Source organism: Saccostrea cucullata, unplaced genomic scaffold (genome assembly GCF_032062105.1).
Source record: "Saccostrea cucullata isolate Sc308-1 unplaced genomic scaffold, CSIRO_AGI_Scuc_v1 ctg519, whole genome shotgun sequence".
NCBI lineage: Eukaryota > Metazoa > Mollusca > Bivalvia > Ostreida > Ostreidae > Saccostrea > Saccostrea cuccullata.
Window position 1 is genome coordinate 60,684 of NW_026929476.1, and position 22,203 is coordinate 82,886.

A 22,203-nucleotide genomic window follows, 5' to 3' on the forward strand; every position below is an offset into this window, starting at 1 on the left:
GCGTTGCTATGCACATGTGCATAATATATATAAAAACATGAGTCTGTCACAAAGATAAAAAATAATATTATCTAATTACCCTATGGGCGTTGTCAGCTTGAAAAATTGATCTAGTAGGCTGTCGTTTGTTAAATTGTAAGCATGTGCTTTTTCTTAGCTCATTTCCGGTTAGACTAATTACACAAAAAATAAAAAGAAAAGGGTTACACTAAAACCCGCAAAAATACCAAAAAAAAAACAAAAAAAACCCCAACATAAACAGAACAGTAAACATTCAATGTTTTATTCTTGAAACAATAAATTTTAATGTAAAAATGAATTAAAGAAAAATTTTCGTAGAAATAGTTATATTCGGCCTCGTCAAAATATTTTTTAAAAAGTTGAAAAGGTGACATATTTATTTAGAAGAGAGATAAAAAAAATTATGTAATTCAATATTACTCATCACTTTAAAAAACAATCACAAGCTATACTAATATGATCAAACTTTCAGCCACATTAGGTTCGGAAACACTGAACATTGGAATCAAAGGTATGGAAAAATCTACGGATTTAAATGTGTGCAATTCTCTCCCGCTATGAAGCTCTTTAAATGAGACAGTACCATGTATTCCACTAACATTTACTTCGAATCCGAAGATTAATATATTTCCTTCAGTATAAGAAGTCAAGGTTGCTAAATCATCATCTTCGGGTTCCATGAAAAATATCTCAATTTTTTCTGCATCACAATAGGCATGCATACTGAAATAGTGCGGTGTATCTTGCTCCCCAGAATTAGTTTTAATCTCATCATTACAAAATGTCACATGAAAAATGAATTCAAAATCACATATCTTTTTTAATTCTATTCTTGTAAAAAACACTAGCCTCAATTCTTGCTCTTTAGCTATTTTCCTGTCCGTTTTAGCACCGTAATAACCTTGTTGAGATATATCTGCTGATCCTGCCACGGCTGATGGGAAATTTGTATTGCTGAGTATTTTCTTGTTCTCTGACATAAAGACTGCCTTATGCAATGTTGATAAACGAAATTCCATAGAATCTGAAAGAAAACAAGAGAAAAAATGTGTTTGTTCTAGCTATGGATGGGCAGCTTTGTTTGACAAAAACAACTGGTTTCTAATAAGCAAAATTGACACCACAGAATGTAATATTTAAATGTAGATTCTTTCATCTTTTCCATATACATTTTAAGCAAGTCAATTTTGTCGATCTCGTACAGTGGGACATTAAAGTAGATATGGCAAGGCATTTCTCATGGTTTATTTTTCTTTACCTTTACTATATTATTAAATTAGAAATTACACAGCCTAAACTGATAGATTCTGTTGAGTTATTATTTTTACAGAAATAAAAAAAGTTAATAAAGATTAAGACCTTGGGCAATAATTTTCTGATAATAACACACATATAAAACCATCTTAAATTGAAAAAGGTAAGTAAATATATTTCATGCACAGTTTGCGCCTGCATAATCAACTTCTAGTGTCATTCAGAATAATTATTTCCTAGTTATATTTTCATTGTGGAACTAGAGATACGTGTATGTTTACACTTAATGCAGAAAACATCAATGCTTAGTTATGATTACGTAGATTACATTTACCTACAGTACATATGTAAATATATTTTCACATTTTTCTATTAGGGTCCTAAGAATTATTATATTCACAAAAAAGTCTTGTAGAACTTAGCATTGAAAGATTTATTTATTATCGGTCTTGTAGAGTAGGTTTTCCCCTAAAATACCCCCCACCCCCCCGGGGGATGCCTCTAGAGCAGGATTTCCCCTATAGAAATCCCACAACAGAGTCAATTTTCCGGAGGAAAATCCAACTATATGTACTAGTTCTACGGTGCATTTTCTCCCCTAGCCAAAAATTCCGAAATGAAATATGATTGCTTTACTAAACGTTCGAAGATATTTAGCTAAGTGAATCTTATTGAGAAGGATATGGAAATAACAAAAAGTAATTAATCTCAAAGTCCATAAAACAAAACAAAATAAGAGCATAGTTTTGCATTTTATTTCGCTTCAATTCTTTATACAGACTTACATTTTGGCTTTTTAATTTTTAAGGGTTTTCCGCAATGCTTAATTAAAACGAATGAAGATACTAAGCTTACTTTTGGAATGTGAATTTAAAGTTTGCATTTCGATCCACTTCATTGAATATTTATGGAATAATGGCATTTTCAATTTCTAGCTAGAAGACATTTGCTGTTAAGGGACAAGTTTTGGTAATGAAATGCTTTCAGCATGTTTGTTTTACTGTACAATTGAAATATTACATGTCAAATATGAAAATCTAGCCTCTCTCAATTAAGAAGTGATATTTTATTAAGAAAAGCAAAATGGTAAAAATCAGCCTATGTTTTATTGCTGATTTTTTGTCATTTTATATTTCCTCATAAAATTCACCTGGCTTGTTATATTTTTCTAAAATTTATATTACACTTTTAGCACCAAGGTAACATATTCTGAAATTTGTTTTCACCTGTAAACCTTTACTGAGTGTTATTTGTCTATATGTATTTTTAGGTCACCTGAGTAAACTCAGGTGACCTATTCCTATCCGTTTTCGTCCGTCGTCGTGCGTCGTGTGTTAACATTTGAACATTTTCAGCTTCTTCTCTGCAATCACTGAATCAATTTCAACCAAATTTGGCACAAAGCATCTATGGGTGAAGGGAACAAAAATTGTGAATTTTATGATCCCTGCCCCCCTGGGGCCTGATGGGTGGGGCCAAAACCACTAAAGTTAATGTAATCTTTAAAAATCTTCCTCTTTACTCCTGGACATCAAGCAGTCAAACTGTTTGCATGATTGTAATCAGCATTGAGTTCTCTACCAAAACTGTGAAATTCATAGCCCTGGGGTCAGGGATTCTAGTGCTAGGGCGGGTCTAAATAAGTATATAGTGAAAATGCATGATTTCTTTGAAAATCTACTACTCTGCTCCTGGGTATTAAATAAACCAACTAAGTACACTTTTATGATGAGCAAGAGTGCCTCTTCCAAATTTGTGAATTTTATGGCCTCAGGGTCAGGGGTTCTGGTATTAGGGCGGGGCTCTATTGATTATATAGTAAAAATACTTAAATTTTTTGAAAATCTTTTCTCTGCTCCTTGGTATTAAATAGACTAAGTAAGTACATAGTTATGATGAGCAAGAGTACCTCTACCAAATTTGTGAATTTTATGGCCCCAAAGTCAGGGGTTCTGGTGTTAGGGCGGGGCTCTACTGATTATATAGTGAAAATACATGCATTGTTCGAAAATCTTCTTCTCTGCTCCTAAGTATTTAATAAACTAAGTAAGTGCATAGTAATATTAAGCAAGAGTGCCACTTCCAAAATTGTGAATTTTATGGCCCCAGGGTCAGGGGTTCTGGTGTTAGGGCGGGGCTCTTTTGATAATATAGTGAAAATGCATTAATTCTTCAAAAATCTTCTCCCCTGGGCATTAAATAAACTAAGTAAGTACATAGTTATGATGAACAAGAGTACCTCTTTCAAGATTGTGAATTTCATGGCCCCTGTGTCAGAGGTTTTGCCATTTGGTGTAGGGTTGGGGGCTCTTTTGATTATAAAGTAAAAAATACATTTAATTTTTGAAAATCTTTTCCTTTGCTCCTGGGTATTATGCTAATGATCCAAGTATATATATTTATGATGAAGAAAGGTGGTTAATTTCATGCCCCCTGGGTCAGAGGTATCAGAGAGGGTGGGGTGGGGTACATAGTCCGAAATAAATTAATGCTTTGAAATCTGCTATTTGGTATTAATCAACCATTTATGATGAAATAAAATTTATGACAAAATTTTGAAATATGTGGCTCCAGGTTCAGTGGTTCCTTTGGGTGGGGTGCACAAACTGGTTATAAAGTGGAAGTGCATTTTCTCTTTGTTATTCTGATCTACCTCTGGGTATTAAGTAAATAGCATAAGCATGCCAAGTTTACAATTATGATAAGCAATGGTGCCTCTTTCAAAATTGTGAATTTCATAGCCTCTGGTTTAAAACACGAACCAAATTCAATTGTTGGAAAGTTGTTACATGATACTCAGGTGACCTATAAGGCCCGTGGGCCTCTTGTTTATTGAAATATTTGTAATATTTTCCAAGTCTATTTCATGTTGCAGTTCTTAGAAGAAAAAATGCTATGAATTATCCACTTTTCTAAACAGGTGACATGATATTAAATCTATTCCAAAGAAAAAAAAATTGTTTGTATCATCTGTCCTTAAGGTAAAATTATGTTTTAGGTTAGTTAGAAAATTAGTTTAAAATCTCTTAAGTCAATTCAAAAATAACAAAATGTAAATTCTTTAGAAAATAATTGAGGATTTTTTATTAGTTGTAAGATAAAGATATTGACTATTTTGTGTGGGATTCTGAAACAAGGTACAAAGTTTGGTAATGGTTGAATATGCTAGCATAAGATGGGGAATGTTGACAATTGGTTATTAAGAAATAGAACGGATTTAAGATATAGTTCTGATTCAGTATCAGAGTCCCTGATTGTGCCTGGCAGTGAATAGTTATACAAAGTAGTAGCAGCAGATACATGTATCACCAAACATTTAGAAGTTCTAAAAACAAAAAGGTATCACAGGAAAGCGAGTAGCACCTATCACCAAGTTCGGCCGTATTCTTATTATTAAAGAGACATATAAGATATTTATTGAACTTTATCTAATGTCTTTCATGATAAAAAGTCTGTGGACAAGCACCATCAAATTAAAACCGCTTAAGGTACATAAATGGATTTTGAAATGTCTAGTAAGCATCATCTTTTCTATCTATAGTATAAACCACAAATAATCAATTTTATTTTTTTAATAAATGAGTAATGTTTTTGTTAGCAATGGTATGTTTAGGCGGTGCAATTTTTCGACCTAAGTGTAACTGAGAAAAAACTATTTTTATCTGAATATTTGACATTCAAAAATCCCGTTAATTCAGATATGTGTTGGGACACTAGCTATTTGTTCCATTGAATTTGGAATTTTTACTTCATTCTGGAAGTTCCATGAAATTTTATTGTAAATTTTACATGAAGTATAAAAAAACTGTTTGAAATGACGTCAAAAAGGGGGAGGGTTTTCCTTTGAAAGCGTTCTATAAAGTTTTGCCCCTGAAAAAAAAATGGTATAGACCTAGGAAATGTTTAAACTGGCTACGGAGAAATAATATGCATTCAGAGTTCTTGTTTTTTAATGCCAAAATAGATTCAGATAGCACAGTTTTACATAGCATAGAACGCACAGTTAATGTCGATTTGTAGTCATGGTTTATATATTGAACTCCAAAAAGCAAAATATACTGGTACAATTAAGCGATGATCTCTCCCAATGTATAAATCCATTTGCAATATTATATATTGTAAGCCGCTGTTCATATGACATTGAAAAGTCATATAAACAAGACGGATTGAAGTCCTTACTCTGCTCCAGGGAATCTCATCGAAATAAATGTATAAGATAGAAGAAGCAGACATTGAAAAAGAATAACATTTTGAATGCATTCGGCAGGAATCTGGGCGTACTTGAAAAGTGAAATTTTAATTAACATTTCAAATGAAATTTTATCTTGTTTTAATCATCGGGTTTCTGTGAAATAGGAAAGGGAAAAAAATTCCCGAAAGAAAATTTTGAATTGCTTAAACATAGCTTGAAAATTGGCTAGATCAGACATTTGGTACAAAAGGGTACATTTTCAAATACGTTTTTCTATTTTTTTTTTCTATCTCTGGGTCTTCTTTCCATGGGTATGAAACGTTATCTTGTGCAATCTGATTTAAAGAAACGAATACACCTGTATACATTTGTAAAAATTGGAGAGATTACCCAGAGATCATGAAAAATGAACTTTTCCAAAAATACTCCATTGAGTAAAAGTTGTGCTTCTTTGGCCTTTTAAAAATCTACTGTATGTGTAGCGGTGATAGTTCAGTATGTTTGGCTATCTGTTCAGTGTACTAGATGTGAAAAGTTTTTGGTTCGAGCCTCGCATGGGGCATTTTTTATTTTTTTAACGCAAATAATCCATTATTTTGCCAGTTCTATTTTCTGTTGAATTAGGTAAATTTTAATTCAGTTTGGTTCGAGAGCGAAATCAATTCCAACTTTCTATTATACTTAAACTTTGATGTACATGATGTTAATCTTATAGATGGCTATTTTTTATGAAACATTACTTTGTCGTTGTACATCATAGGAAAAACGGTCATTAACGTTATAATCTGACAGGCATTTCAAACTATATGAAAAAATTGTGTTTATAAAATCTGACCAACTACGGTCAGTCAACCAAATCATGGACATTAAAACCATAATAAAATGACCCAAAAACATAAATAATTCCTGCAGATCACGCGCCAAGTACGCCCATCTTCTTTGGCCAATAATAATATGAGTTGATCAATGGTGACTAAAAGGTGGTAAAAACACAGCTTAATTTCGTTAAGGTTTCTGAACAGAAAAGAAAATTACTTAATTACTTTTCTTATTCAATAACTAATTACCAAACCTTCTCTTTTTGGTATTATTATTTGCCCGTGTACTTCACAAAGTAGTTAAAGGATAATATTAACACTCTTTCATATTCCTTCCTGTTAGATACTTTTAAAGAAAAAAATGTCCTTGATCCTTCTTTATCATAAATCCTAGAAAGTGGGTAGTAAAGCATTAATTATTAAAGATAACATTCAAAGATTGATTGATTGTATGTTATTTAACGTTGTTTAACATCCCTCTCGAGAATTTTTTATTGATATGGAGACGCCAAGTGTCAAAGAATTCAAAAGATAATTCTGTTTGTGCTTGATTTCAGTAAAAAAAATATTACCATATTGTCACTTTTTGTTTGACATCACATTCATTCAAAATTTGATTAGGAAACTCTTTTTAAAAAAAAAAAATTCAGTACTTGCATGGAGCTCTCTTCGCCACAAGTCATGAATGAATAAGCCCTTTGTTGTCTGAGCCGAAAGTAACGACAAGAAATAGGCATGACATTCAAGAAAGGTACGCAATTTTTTACATGTTGCTTCTAATTCTCCCTTTTTAGAAAATTTTTCTTTGACAATGTCTGTAATCGCAGTTATTTCCTTCTTAAAATAACTAATTTGGAAAGGTAATTCTTTTATATAGTATTGTACACCATGAACAATGTTTTGTGTTGACTTTACATTATTCCATATTTCACTTATTTCACTTATTTCACTTTTAAGATAGTCGTTAATTGCTTTCAATTCATTTCTTATAATATTAATTTCTTCGTAAAAATACTTCGTTTGTGTCTCTTCTTGATTCTGTACTTCACGAGATTTTTCGAGATAATCTTCCTTAAGAGCCTTCAAATCAATCTTTATTTCACGTAATTCCTCACGAAAAGTTAATACTGATGATGCATAAAATTCCTTTTCCATATAACATATTTCTTCATAAAGAAGTAAAATCATTCCAAAAAGCACAACAGGGACTATATGTTGATAAACAGCCATTTTTTTGTGAACTATCTATATGTATGGAAAACAGTTTATTACATCTCAATTACTATTCATATTTTCTCACATTTACTTTTGGTACACATTTATTTTATGGAGTTATTTTGTAAAAAAAATTATTTTCTAATGGATTGAAAAAAAATGAGCAGTTGGAAACTGAAATTAATAAACAAGAGAAAAGGACTTAGATTGTGACGTCATAATAGAAAACACGGTATGCCTTTTTTGTCCCAAATTGCTACAAAATAAGACATTTACATAAAAGAAAATGCATAAATTGTATAAAGATAGGAAATACTTTTTTCTCAATTGTTATTTGCGAGCAGTTCTGTTAATTATCGGTTGCAATCAATCATTTTTCCAGCTCTGTTGACACGTCGCCGGTAACATTCAGTTTGTTGCTGTTTATTAACCATTTCATATATATTGTTTGAGAAAATATACATCCTCTAAGTATATATTCTGATTGCCTTGAAAAATTAATTTCTAATTAAGTACAGATGTATTACTATTTAGTACCCTATAGGCACATGAATATGTATGTTATTAATACGGAAGGTTCAAAAAACAAGTAAAATCATACAGTAATGGCAACTTTCCCTTGATTTAAGAATTGAAATGTCTTTTTTCGGAACGAAATTTTGGGAAATAATTTAATAATGATCGGGATATATCATATATCATAGTTACAATGCTTAATACTGAACGTAACGGATTCGGGATTTCTCAAACGCTCTGTCCACTGAGCATTTTGATTTATTAAAAGCAAACATGATTTTCCAACTTAGTAGCTCTAATTTTACATGGAATATATTTTTAGATGAGGGAAGGAATTCATCTTCAGAAAAATAGAATTCTATTCTATTCTATTCATTTTATAGAGAGTAACAGAAGAGGTACAAAAATATTTTATGATAAATCCAATATTTTCGAATATCCCAGTTCACGTTTTTTTTTTAAATTAAATATTTTTTTTATCCATGATGGCATAAACGTTGATCACTAAATTTAAAACTTCATCCTTATCTCCCCATATCACTAAACAAATTAAATATTGATCTCTTGAACCCATTATCTCTGATCTCTCTTAATCAACTTGCAACCCCGCAATGTAGCCTTAGAGTGGTTACTTGTATACATGAACCAGTTATTCGTATTTAAAGGTTTACCTATAAACTTAAATTATCTTGGCGTTTGACGTGAGAATGGGCAGCAGATGTTTATTCAGATGCAACTAATACTTTAAGTTTTTTTTTTTTCATAATCAATCTAATTTTTACCAGTCTGATCATTGAAAAATTAAATAATAAATGTCGACTAATATAAAATCATAATAATTATTTGAAGTGAAAATGCATGTTGATTTTTAAACGAGATTTAACCAGTTAATTAGGATAATGTCAAAAAAAACAGTTGTTGAGATATATGTCGTGAAATGCTTTTTTCAATTATTTATTTATTAATTTACAGTTGAAGTAGGCCACTTTCACCAAGGAACATGGTGTTCACTACATCATTTTGTTTAACCCATTTATTTTGTTATTAATTTGTCAATATTTCATTTCAATCATACTAAAAGCTTATCAGATACTTTATCTATTTAACATGTTTTATCATTTAAGTCAGGTAATCTTAATAATATAATGTTTGCTTTCCCTCCCTCGACACAGGTTAACATTATTTGGTCGCTTTGTAGGAGAATAGAATCTTCTTTCCAGAAAATTCAAATTACGTGTTGATGTGATGAAAAGAAAAAAAGATAGTTATCTTGAACGATAATAAAAAAAACCATTAAATCGGACCATTTCTAGTCAGTTTGTCAAGATAGTGTAACCAAACAATTTTATAAATGTGATCTTTTTTTATACTGGTGTCTGGCAGCGGTTTCGAGACAATGCCTTATCTGAATCTTTTACAGGCTCAACTAGAGATCCTTCTGCTAAACATTCTAAAGGTTTGGTTGCACGAGAGTACATTTTCATTTTTTGGTTTATATCTCCTTCTTGACAAAAATAAAAATCTACTCAATTAGAAGTTATTATCTTTTTATTATGAATGATGAAGAGTTATTCACCAATAATTAATAAAACTCTTGTAATTAAACAATTGATTTAACAGCTTATAACAACAACTTTTTTATCTGAGAATGGTAAAATTTGAATTATTGTCCTCGCTATGCAAGTAACAAAATTTATTAAATTAATGTATGTATTGCAGTTTTCTGGTACTTAATTTTTTTTTTATTTTCCTGAGCGGAACTATCTTTGTTTAAAAGGTCTTCATTTTTGTCCCCAAAAAAGTATACAGTAATATATTTTAAAATGTTAGACACCTAAAGGTTTTTCAACTTCAAGTTCTACTGAAGTCTAAACAAAATACGGGTAACTTTGACATTTAACACGTTTTGGTCTTTCTTTGAAGTCATGGTTTACTAAATCTGATATACCAAATATATCTTTCAAAGTCATGCAACTGAAATAAAATATAAAATGATGTTTGTTGAAGAATAAGACAGATTCAGAATTAACAAAAACAGGCATTAGTTACCTTAAATTGCATTTTTGTACTGTAAATGAATTTAATTTCTGTTTAAAACCATGAATACAGCTATAATTTAAAAGAAAAGAAAAAGAATAGTTCCATAGTTATATATCCTTACCAATGTAGCTAATACTTAATCAACATGATCATACATTCAGCAATCTCAGGGTTAAAGACACCAAACATTGGAGTCATTGGCACCGAGAAATTAACAGAGTTGAACGTAAAAAGTTCCCTTCCACTTAGTAGATCATTAAAGGTTATAATGACTTCAAATCCAAACGTGAACGTCCTTTCCTCAGACCAAGGAGATAATAAAGTTTCCTTTAACAATCGTTGATTCTCAAACTTCAAGTACACATATTTTGCATCACATGTGGCATACATACTCAGACAGTGCAGTAAATAACCTCAGTAATAAAACATATCGAATTCTTCATCACAGAATGTCACATCACATATAAATTCAGATTCTCTGCATGTCTTTCTGATATCGTACCGCACGATAAATTTCATTCTGAAGCCTTCTAAATCCGTTATTCTTTTATCAGTTCTAGCTCCCTCGTACGGCTGTAAAAATTTTTTTTCCAGATCCTAACACCGCTAATGGAAAGTTGGTATTGCTGAGGATTTTCTTGTTTATTGACATGTAGACTGTTCTACGTAGGGATGATAAATTAAAATTTGTAGAATCTAAATTCAAGGCGATAAAAACGAGTTTTAATTAAGATCCTTTGGGTGCTTAATAAGAATTTTTATAATTAAAAAAAAACCAGTGATCGGTTTCGAAAAAAAAGCCAAACAAAACTGATACATGTATGTTAAAAGAATATTAACACGGGCCTTTGGATATTCTGGCGGAGGGGTCAGATGTCTAGGAGTAAGCAGCCCTAGCTGAGAGTTCATAATAGCTGTAATGAATGCCTTGCTCAAATCAAGTACAAAAATAAAGGATTGGTTCGAAACATATGCATATCAGTCAAACTACGACCTAGTGACTGATCATTTCTGTCTAATAAGGATATTCCAGAAATAATGTGTGCAGTGTTCTTGGTGGATTAAAACCATTTCGAATATCTGAATTGAAAATACTGTAGATTGGCAAATATTCACGATGGTTTTAATTTCGCTATGTTCGCGATTTGTTAATTTTTCGCGAAATTAAACCCATCGTGAATGTTATTACTAGTTTTTAAAAATGTTAAATTGCTTATACGAAATTTTTAATTAATTTCTTGCAGCGTGAAATTAAAACCATCGCAAATGGTACTTTTTGAGATATCGTGAAATTTTAACATCGTGGAATTAAAACGATTTACAGTAATCGATTATACCTTTATTTATTTCTTTTTCCAGCAACTCGTCTACAACTAGACCCTTTGCTGTCTGAATCGAAAGTAAAGATCCAAAATACGCAGTGGTTTGAATAGTGGATTCTAGTTCTTTTTTGATAGTCTCCATTTTAGTTTTCACGTTATGTATATTCTCATCGCATCGTTCATGATTATCTTAAGTTCATATTTCATCTCATTCTTCATTTCGTTTGTTACATCCTGAAGATAAGTCCTTGTTACCACTTATTCACTTCTTGTATCACGTATTTCCTTACTGAAATTTTCTCTCATTGAATCTATATAATTGATTATAACACCTACATGACCTAAGAAAATTGAAACTGTCAGAATAAGCAATGCGCCAACTGAAATTCTATTTGCCATAGTTTCGGCATTTAAAACACTTAGCTCAGAAACATACCTGTATATGCGTAACCTTGAATTTTAAGTTTGGTGTAATGTATACCCGGAAGGGATGAGACAATATTAATTTTTTTAAAAGGACCTATCTTCATTTTAAGCATGAAAACAATATATTTTCAATTTTTTATTGGCACTCAAGTACATATATACATGAAATGTGTTGTCATCCATATAATACAAAATATTTAATAGTAGCAAGCTTTTTTCGTATATTAAAACAGTCTCTGATATATAGAAAGATTTGTTTTGTAGATACCAAGTTATTTGGATTAAGCAAACAAGATAAGGTATTAACAATTTGTAACCTTGAGTATTTTTTCTGACTTCTTTATACATTGGAAAATCACGTAAAAAGAGTTCTCATCTTTAACAATAGCTTTACAATGCAAGCACTTTACAGGGCTGCAGTACAAGTTTGTTTCACGTTAAGCGTAAATAATATTATGATGTAATATTTTAATAAGAAAATAACTTTTCTAATTTTATGAGATTCAAACTAGTATAAAATAGAAGGAATATGGCAATAAAGTGGAAATTAAATAAACTTTTAAAAGTGCATGAAAATGCGTGATTGTAGGGAAACGGCATATGTCTGTTTTACGTAGGAAATGGTATATATGCGTTAAAATGCGTGAAAGCAGGGGAGGGCTTTAAAGATAACTCGGTAATGATAACTTTAAAAGGGTTTAAAATCCACCCTTTAGCACATATCAAAGCCACCTTTAGACTACCCTTGATCGCCTGATGAAGAGACGCTTTATTGTATATCATGATTGCAATATTTTTTTACAAGTGCTTAAGCGGGATCTGAAGATTTTTTGATGATTTTTAAACATTTAAAAACTATCTTAAGGAAGCGTTTATCTTTAAAACCAAATCTTTTTTATATTCTTATTTAATCTATGTATTTTAAGTACATAACGTCTGGTACTTTTTATGATTCCCCTTCGTCAATTCTCCAAGAAATTTATGGCAAAAAAAAAAATCGCCATTGTATTAAAAAAAACCTATGAAATCGGTAGCATTTATGTTTTTCGAGAGACTTTTAAGGACAATCCTCTTAATTTGTGAATGGTTTTAGAATAGTTTTATTACAGTACATTCCCTCTAGTTTGACAATAAATCTCAAAGAAAATTATTAAGACGCCTTTTGAAATTCGATATACATGCATAAAGCTCTCTTTGCCACAAGTCATGAATAAATAAGCATTTTGTAGTCCGAACCGAAAGTAACGAAAAACAATATGCAATTTTTTCAAGAAAAGAACGCAAATCTTTACTTTTTGCCTGTAAATCATTCCTCGTATTATGCATTTTTTCATCTGAATTGCTTGTTATCTGAGTTGTTTCTTTCTTCAAATCGCTTATTTCTTCAGGTTAAGACTTTATTGTTGCCTTCAGCTCATCTTTTAAATGATAGGCACCAGCACTCCAAGTGATGAGTACTGAATTTGCAATCTAAACTGAGCGGTTTTGACTTTTTAGAAATTCTGAGGTCCAAAGTGGCTCTTGCTCTTTGAATTTCTAATTTCTGATGAAATATACGGAGGTTGACTTAATGATGAATTATATTTGCCTACAAGAACATTGTATCAACCATAAAACTTATGAAGACTTTAAACGAGACTGCTGATTTTCTTGTTTCATCGAGTTATTTATTAATTAGTAATCTAATTTATTAAATTGTTCATACGCAGAGCATGCTATTGTGAATCGAATCAACTGAGAGATATAAACCCCGTCTGCAGGTGATGAAAGTATATAACTGCATAGGTAAGAGAAGTTTACGAATGAAAAATTGAAGTAATCTTGTTTTTCATAAAACTTAAATGGTATATTACAATTACTCGTAAAGTCTTTTGATCTAAAATATGTAAATATGAAGGAAATGTATCCGATTTAAAACCATGGATAAAGCAATCATTTAAAGACAAGAAAATTAAGATATTTTCATATCATACCTTCCTCGCCATTTATGCCTAATACTAAATCAACAACATCATACATTCAGAAATCTCAGGGTTAAAGACACCAAACATTGAACTCAATGGCACCGAGAAATTAACTGAGTTGAAAGTATAAAGTTCCCTTCCACTCAGTAGATCATTAAAGGTTACATAACCGTATACTCCACTAACGATGACTTCAAATCCAAAAGTGAACGTACTTTCCTCAGACCATGGAGATAATTAATATATTTTCTTTTAACAACTGTTGATTTTCAAACTTCAGGTACACTAATTTTGTATCACATGTGGCAAACATACTTAAACAATGCGGTAAATAGCCTCCGTAATAAAACATATCAAATTCTTCATCACAGAATGTCACATCAAATATAAATTCAGATCCTCTGCAAGTCTTTTTGATATCGTACCGCACGATAAATTTCATTCTGAATTCGTCTAACTCCGATATTTATTTTATCAACTTTAGCTCCTTCGTACCTCTGTAGGGTTCCTTCCCCTGATCCTGATACAGCTAATGGAAAGTTGATATTGCTGAGAATTTTCTTGTTTTTTGACATGTAGGTTGTTCTATGTAGCGATGATAAATTGAACTCTGTAAAATCTAAATATAAGCGGATGAAAAGGATTTTTTAGAAAAGATTCCTGGGTGCTTAATAATTCTTTTTGATAAAAAATGAAAGAAACCAGTAATCGGTTTTATCAAACTTCAAATAAAATATGTGAAAAGAATATAAACACGTGCCCTTGGAAATTCTGACGGAGCGATCAGGTGTCTAGTGTCTCAGATGTTATGGTAATTCTATAAATATGGTTAGTTATTAATTATTTTTTTTCGCATGCGTACAATGGGTGGGTAGAAGTAAAGCAAAATTTTCGTTATGGGGCATATGGAAATTATTTCAACTTTATTTTTTTTTCCATAAAAATAGATATGTTAGGCTCTGAAACCTGAGATTTTCTGAAAACAAATACTTTTAGGAAATGAACATTCACTCGAGTCATACAAAGATACTACGTTTGTCAATTTTCCCCTTTGTGCGTCATCACTGTCTCTTTAAATATGGGTAAGAAAGTATCAAAAGCACGATAATTGTTATTCAATTGACATGATTATAAAACGAAAAGATTTAGGTATTTTGTGTAATATTATGAAATGTGTCTCTGCACACTTAAGTTAATAAAAATCATCATTAAAATTTCATTAAAAATAATTTTTAAGGAATTACATGTAACTATATTTTCTTAGACTAGTATTCCTTATGCCAACATTGCAGTTGTGTTTACATTTTAAAATCATTGATCATTGTTTGGATTATACCACACGAGTATAGATATACAGTGCTCATGTTAAAACCACTAAAAATATGAAAGCTTAAAATAATCAATCATACCTTTATGGACTTCTGCATCCAGCAACTCGTCGACAAATAGACCCTTTGTTGTCTGAACCGAGAGTAAAGATCCAAAATACGCAGTGGTTTGAAGAGTGGATTCCATTTCTTTTTTGATAGTCTCCATTTTAATCTTTATGCTATTGATTTTTTCAACAGCATTATTTCCGATTTTCTCAAGTTCCTATTTTATCATTTGTTTCTTCCTCAAAATGGTTCCTAAATTCATGCATGACCTCATCAAAAGTGTTCCTCGTTGTTTCAAAGTCATTCTTTATTTCGTTTATAATATCCTGAAGATTATTCCTTGCTACTACTATTTCACACTTTGTCTAACGTATTTCCTTGCCAGAATCGTCTCTTATTATATTTGATATACTCATAATATCGCAAATTACCAAAATTGTCTTTTGTTGTCTGTAATTCACTCTTTATATCGCGTATTTCCTTTCCAAAATTGTCTTTTATTGTCTGTAATTCACTCTCAAGTAATTCCTTACCAAAATTGCTTCTCGTTGACTCTAATTCACTCCTTATATTACGTATATCTTTGCTTCTTATTGTATCTATTTCATTTTCGAAATAAGAATATTGAAATAGAAAAATTGATAAACAACCAACCAGAAACGCTACTGAAACGAAAGTTTTAATTCCCACAATCTTGGTTTTATAATACGTATTTGGGAGACCAATTTGATTAACTGTTAAGAAATCTATGCGTAACCTTAAGTTTAAAATTTGGTGTGATTGGTGAAATCAGTCAGGATTGAGAGGTATATGTTTTTTTTAAAAAAGAGTCTACAATCAAAGCATGAAAACGATATAAAGAATAGACCAATCCACACTTTCAAAAGTTATGTCCCTTGGCCGCCAACTTAGGGGTAAACCCTTACAATCCACACAGAAGCCTTTGTAGTTTTGAGGTTTGTAACTTCGTCATTTGACGCAATTAAATTTGACATTGACCTTGGAGATTTCCCGAAATTTCTAAAATTCAAGTCTTATACTTTACAATTTCATGTACATGAGTATTTCCCCCCCCATGTTTCGCCTTTTTAAATTCATATATTTTTTCTCTATATTTTCTTTTGTATTTTTCTCTTCCTCATTCATAAAATACCATATATACTCAACAAAGAAACGCATATTGTTTTACTCGTCAAAGAAATTTTTAAAATGTACATGGAACAATTATTTTTCATATCATTGGATACCTGTGACCTATTTAAAGGACAACATGGGGTTTTAAAACCCAAATGTTGAATTATCTCCCTTGATTAAACATGTTTCTGAAAGGAGTAATTTTCATGAATTCTTTTTAATCGGATGTCTATTTTCATTGATATTTTGGATTTAGAGAAACTATTAACACTCCTATTAAACCCATATTTAAGATTTGATTGAAGTGTTGATGCTGCAATGCCACGCCGAAGCAAAGATGAACACAACCAGGCTAACGATGATACTAAATGGGGCTACGCAACAGGGAGTTGCAACTGTATTTGGAATAAATCAATGGGCTTTGCAACCGTTAAACTAACGTCTGAATACCATTATCCGGCCATCCGCAGGTAACCACAACCAGGCAGGACCGTCAGACACCCCCTCCCCTTCAGCACCTGAAGCGATTCATAACTTGCTGTAAAACTGCTGGTACAATTGCTAGATGAAAAAATCAGCATAAAAGTGCATAAATTGTTCGCAAGAGACTGAAAAGAGATGGTACTCCTCCACGATATCCGTACATTGGAAACTCACTAGCATTGAGACGTCGCACAGCACATATTGCTATGCCCCTTGAATTTGGGGGCGATGAAAATGGCATCAACTTGACTTTTCTATTTTCAACATAGGACATGTTTGATTTTTATCACAACACACTCTAAAATCACTTAAAAAAAATAAGGTTTAAACTTAAAACTTAGAGATTTTCATATTATTCTGAATATGCGTTTCTTTTTTTGCTGAGTATATATTCCTTGATATTTCTTTGAACCACGCATATTTAACACTCGCTGACTACTGAGAATAATATATTTATCCTGAAACAATCTTAGAAACATGAAAACAAACCATTTCAATTGTACAAAAATGATAAGAAATCGGTGCTCAAACAGTCTGAATTATCCTCACTCTTACGTGCTAAACACCCAGGGAAATTGACCAAAGGCATCTGTGTGATGAGGCACTGTGAAACTCCAAGATCTGAATCCAGTTGAACTCATTTGGGATTTTATAAGAAATGTACACCCCCCCCTTTGCACAGAATTTTAACGGTTTGGAAAGAACTATGCTGTACATGTAGGTGTGGCAGCAGATGGGTCAATCTCCTATTTAGGGGTACATGGTATCCAACAATAAAGATTGTCTTATAGTAATTAGAGCGAGTGGTGGGTCTTATTTCATCGGCATTTTTTGTTTGAATTTTCAATTCGAGGGTACATCATTTCCTTGACACTTTGCTTAAAATTCTGAAGAGATACTTACATGAAATTTACGCAACATCGAACTTAAATATGCATCATTAACCAAGAAATAAAGGAATTATTTATTGATTGCATTTGTTCTCTAAACTTAAAAAAATGTTAGGTGAACACTTAGAAGTTTGGTTCAGTGTATAAATAGAAGATATTCAATGTTTTGTAGTTGAATATGGTATTTATTTCACGAGTGGGACAGGATTTTTTGTTATTTTCACCAGTGCGAAGCACGAGTGAAAATATTAAAAAAAATCCTGTCTCACGAGTGAAATGAATTCCATACTCAACTACAAAACATTGAATTTTCTGTTTATTCCTTTTTCAATTTGCCTAGTTGAGCGGTTGAAACGTCATAGCTAAGTGATACGAGATTGAAACATTGTACATTTACATGAATTTAAGCAAATATTTGAGGAACTTTGGCAGTTTTATTTTCTATCAGAATGGTTATTTTGTTTCTCTATATATTATACCAGTCCAAGGAATAATTTTACAACACTCTTCTTTATAGGAAGATAAATCGAGAGTTTTCCCGCACTTCTGATTTTTGTCACACGAACTCAAATATCATATTGATATCCTTTCATACTGTGACAGGATATCTCTTTTATTAAATGGATATTTTACAGTATTTCACTGTTGAAAATGTAATCATTATGAATAAAAATATCACTATTTTATAAACCTATGGCGGGGGTCCTCTCTGTCACTGGCAATGATTTATAAATACGATTGTTTTATTTACATAGTTCATTTACATATTTACAACACACGTAAAATATTTATAATAATGCAAAAAGTTCACAATTAAATGAAACTTCCACTCTTATCTATATACTTCCAAACTTATTCTCCTCTTTTCTCCCACGTGTTCTCAGGGCTTGCCAATGCCGAATCTCTTAATCCTAAGTTCCTCACAAAAATCAACCCAATACTCACTTTCATCTCTTAAAACTCTACCACACGTAATATACAAACGATAGCAGAAATCACAAACGATAAATCAAATCCGTGCATGCTTAGTCTCTTACTCTCTTTCCTCTAACAAGCTAAAGTGACACTTTTGGGAAACAGGGCTCTAACGCCTGCATCGGGCACCTGCAACCTATTAACTCTCTCACTTACAATACAATGGCCGGTTTCTCTTGCAAACGATTTTGCCCAAAATGTGCATTAATGTAATAGATAGTCATCAAAAGAATATACAAAATAACGGAAAATAAACGACAGGAAAACATGTCTTTTGGGGTGTAAGTTGTACATCTTTAAATGCTAGAACTTTAATGATTGACTTTACACATTGTTTTATATTGAGACATCGGAACTTCTAGGGTACTCTTGTCACAAATTTGCCTGTTGTATTAAGATAATTAAATGTTTTGGTCAGTCCCCCATAATAAAAAAAGGATAAAAGCATTATCCTTTTATCATCAAGTTAATAGACACTTTTCTTCATCCAACGGTCGGTGTTTCGCAAAGGAAAGAAGAACTTTTTTTCTCGTTGTTTGTACAAATAAACAGTTTCAATCTCAATATGGTATTCCTTTCATCTTTTCAACAAAAGCAGGAAAGTTTCTGCACAAAGACCTTTGAATACAAACATTTTTATTTTACAATTTATAAACATTTAAAACCAAATGTTTGTTACACAAACAGCAAATGTTTCGGACTTCATCAATTCGGAAAAAGATGGGCTGTGCAATGTTTTTAAAAACCTTAATGAAATCACCTGCACTAGATAATATATGAATATTATTGCTCTCCCTAGCTGCAACAACAATATTACCAACATTATCTTTATCAAGGTCACATGGCCCTTTCATGTTGTGATGTTCATACTTCCAAGCAATGTCTCCCTCTCCTGATATTGCAGTAACTGTATGAAGTACCCAATTACTGAATACTATTCGACCATTGTTTGTTATAAGAAGGCATATATTATTCACGCCTTCAGTATTAAATTCTTTCATTTTATTCCCAAAAAGATCTGTTTTTATGATTTTCTTCGCGCATGCTACATAAAACTCTCTATTCCAGAGTTTTATGCCGTAAACTGATTCATGCATTGGAATTGTTCGCAATTTTTGGAAGTTATTTGCAGAAAATACCTCGATAGATTTTGTACCTTCGCACGTAACAAAAAGTTCGTCTGCATTCTGTGCCACTTCAAACGGCTTGCTTAAACCTTCAATAACATTAGTTTTAGCCCATTTGCTATCGTATATAAAACACTTACCATTGACGCTGTGGTCAGGAGTTGCAAAAGTGTTGTTAGCGAGAAAAGTGCCCGTAAATATGAAAACTTGCTTTTCCTGAATGCTCAGTTCAGGGGTATGAGGCAATACCACCCCACTTAAATTAAGCAACACATTCTTCTTTGACTCTGAACATTTTATATCTAATAATGATTTTGAACCTTTAATATCTTTTAAAATACGGCCTTTTTTCATTAATATTTTTATGTGTTTCGTTGAAAAACTAAATTGACTCAGCTGTAAGGCCGTCTCCTTTGCCATGCAATAATTAACTAGTATTTCGATTTCATTTTCTGTATCCCTGGCTCTTTCTACATTTTGAACACAGTAATTCACACAATCCATTCCTTCACTCAGTGCTCTGGTACATTGTTCCATTTCTTGTCTTCCTTTCTTTTGAGCGACTGCTAGTTCATCAAGATGTTGGTTTTTCAAGGTTTCAATGTGGTCAACAAGTTCCTTAAATTCCTTTTCAGTTTGGTTTGTCATTTCATCAACGGCATCTTCTAGCTCTGTTATTTTCTTCGACTGTTCTTGCATGGCATCTTTCAATTTCCTTTCTATGATTTTAACTTCTTTTATCAAAGATTCCAATTTTCCGCTATTTTTAACTTTCAAAGCAGCTTCCTCAATAGAATCAATACTTTTGCATTCCCTATGCTTTGTTCCGCACGTTCCAGTACATATTAAACAACATGGTTGTTCATGGTCGTTACAAAATAAACTTATTTTTTTACTGTGCTCAGTACATCTGAAATATTTTCCAAATATATGCATTTTTGTCAATTGTATATCGTCCTTCTGACATACAGTATGATCTCTAGAGAGCAAATGTTTTCTGTGATATTTTGTGCACATTGTGCATAAATATTCCAGACAAGATAGACAAAATCCAGTGGCAGATTCAGTTTCGTTATCTCGTAAACAAGCAGCACAGAGCTGCTCCTTTGATTTCACTAAAAGGCTTTCTAAAACGTCATTCAAGGGAAAATTCTTTGCCCACTCCTCTGGGTTATCAAATGCGCCATTATTTGGAACATACTCACGACACAAAGGACAATTAAATCCCAAACGAGGCGCCATAGATAAACAACTGCTCTCAATGTAGGAAGTCAAACATTTGTGACAAAAGGAATGCATACACGGCAAACATCGCGGTGTTTTAAATTTCTCGACACAAATTGAGCACATAGTTAAATCTTCATCAGGAATTTCTCCACAGGAAGTTGCCATTGTGCGGGAATAGTTAGAGCTTTGTTTCTCCTTTCGACGGAAACAAGGTCACAAACAAGCATGAAATACCGCTCCTGTCATTAACATTTAATGTCATTAATAAGTTCATAAATGCGCACCTAGTTTACAACTACTGATAAAAATTTAAATACCAATGATAAATACTTCCCTGTGCATAGAACCGAAACAAACATGTGCATATACTAGTACGTATATTGATGGAGAATGATTAAAGATACAGGATTAGAAAACACAATCTCATTGATTATAATTAGTAAAGGGGGGACCTATGTCGTTCAACGTCAAAGCAGCGTTATGTGACGTCACAATAGCGACGTTTGTTTTAACCTGTTGACTTTCGCAACTGTGATATAGGCATAACATTGTTAATAATCAATATCGTACACAATTTACAAAAAAGAAAAATTATTCATCATTAATAACAGTTTTATTGGATTTATGGAGTTTGTTAATATTGGAATTTTCTTCCTTTGCTTGATAATTGATAGCAATTTCAATACTTCGATGATATGCTGATATATAAGTGCAAAAAGATAAGACAAAATTATGCAAAGAAAGCGGCTTAAATCAGGGTAATATGTTTAATTTTATGTTTGCCAAAACTTCTTTTTGCTGGATAAAACTAAGAAAAAAAAATTAATAAATGTACTTGTACATATATTTGCTTATTGCTTTATTATCTTTTTTTATTCACATCTCTTTTTACAATATCACAGTTTGAATTAATACATGATGTATATTGTTTTTGATAGAAAGAGATAGGAACAGGAAAAGAGGGAAGCGAAAGAAAGAGAGGAGAAAGAGAGAGAAGAGTGAGAGAGAGAGTTTAATAGAAAAGTTGGTTCCATCTGTTCCACTGGGCATCAAATTTTTCTTTTCCATTATTTCTATAAGAAATAAATTTGTGTGTTTCATAATATAGATTCATTTGTGATATTGCAGCACATAAATTCAAAGATTTCTTAGTACATCTTGATGTGTAAACATAATATTTCAGCCAAAGGATATTAGTATTTTGAATATCAGTATAATTCTCA

At 31.8% G+C, this 22,203-nt stretch overlaps 3 protein-coding genes across 3 annotated transcripts; all 3 read right to left on the minus strand.

Moving 5' to 3' along the window:
* Nucleotides 1-340: 340 nt before the first annotated feature.
* Nucleotides 341-13,225, minus strand: LOC134280964 (uncharacterized). Its single transcript, XM_062763411.1, has 2 exons — nucleotides 12,983-13,225; nucleotides 341-1,045 (listed from the first exon to the last, which is right to left on the minus strand). The coding sequence occupies exons 1-2, from the start codon at nucleotides 13,128-13,130 to the stop codon at nucleotides 468-470; spliced, it is 726 nt and encodes a 241-aa protein (XP_062619395.1). The 5' UTR covers nucleotides 13,131-13,225; the 3' UTR covers nucleotides 341-467.
* A 560-nt stretch (nucleotides 13,226-13,785) lies between these two features.
* LOC134280965 (uncharacterized) lies at nucleotides 13,786-15,376 on the minus strand. The gene is made up of 2 exons (XM_062763412.1): nucleotides 15,178-15,376; nucleotides 13,786-14,387 (listed from the first exon to the last, which is right to left on the minus strand). The coding sequence occupies exons 1-2, from the start codon at nucleotides 15,302-15,304 to the stop codon at nucleotides 14,161-14,163; spliced, it is 354 nt and encodes a 117-aa protein (XP_062619396.1). The 5' UTR covers nucleotides 15,305-15,376; the 3' UTR covers nucleotides 13,786-14,160.
* Nucleotides 15,377-16,713: 1,337 nt separating this feature from the next.
* LOC134280984 (transcription intermediary factor 1-alpha-like) lies at nucleotides 16,714-21,145 on the minus strand. Its single transcript, XM_062763440.1, has 4 exons — nucleotides 20,146-21,145; nucleotides 19,894-20,040; nucleotides 19,387-19,533; nucleotides 16,714-16,796 (listed from the first exon to the last, which is right to left on the minus strand). Exons 1-4 carry the CDS (start codon nucleotides 21,143-21,145, stop codon nucleotides 16,714-16,716), a joined length of 1,377 nt encoding a protein of 458 aa, XP_062619424.1.
* Between the last annotated feature and the right edge of the window lie 1,058 nt (nucleotides 21,146-22,203).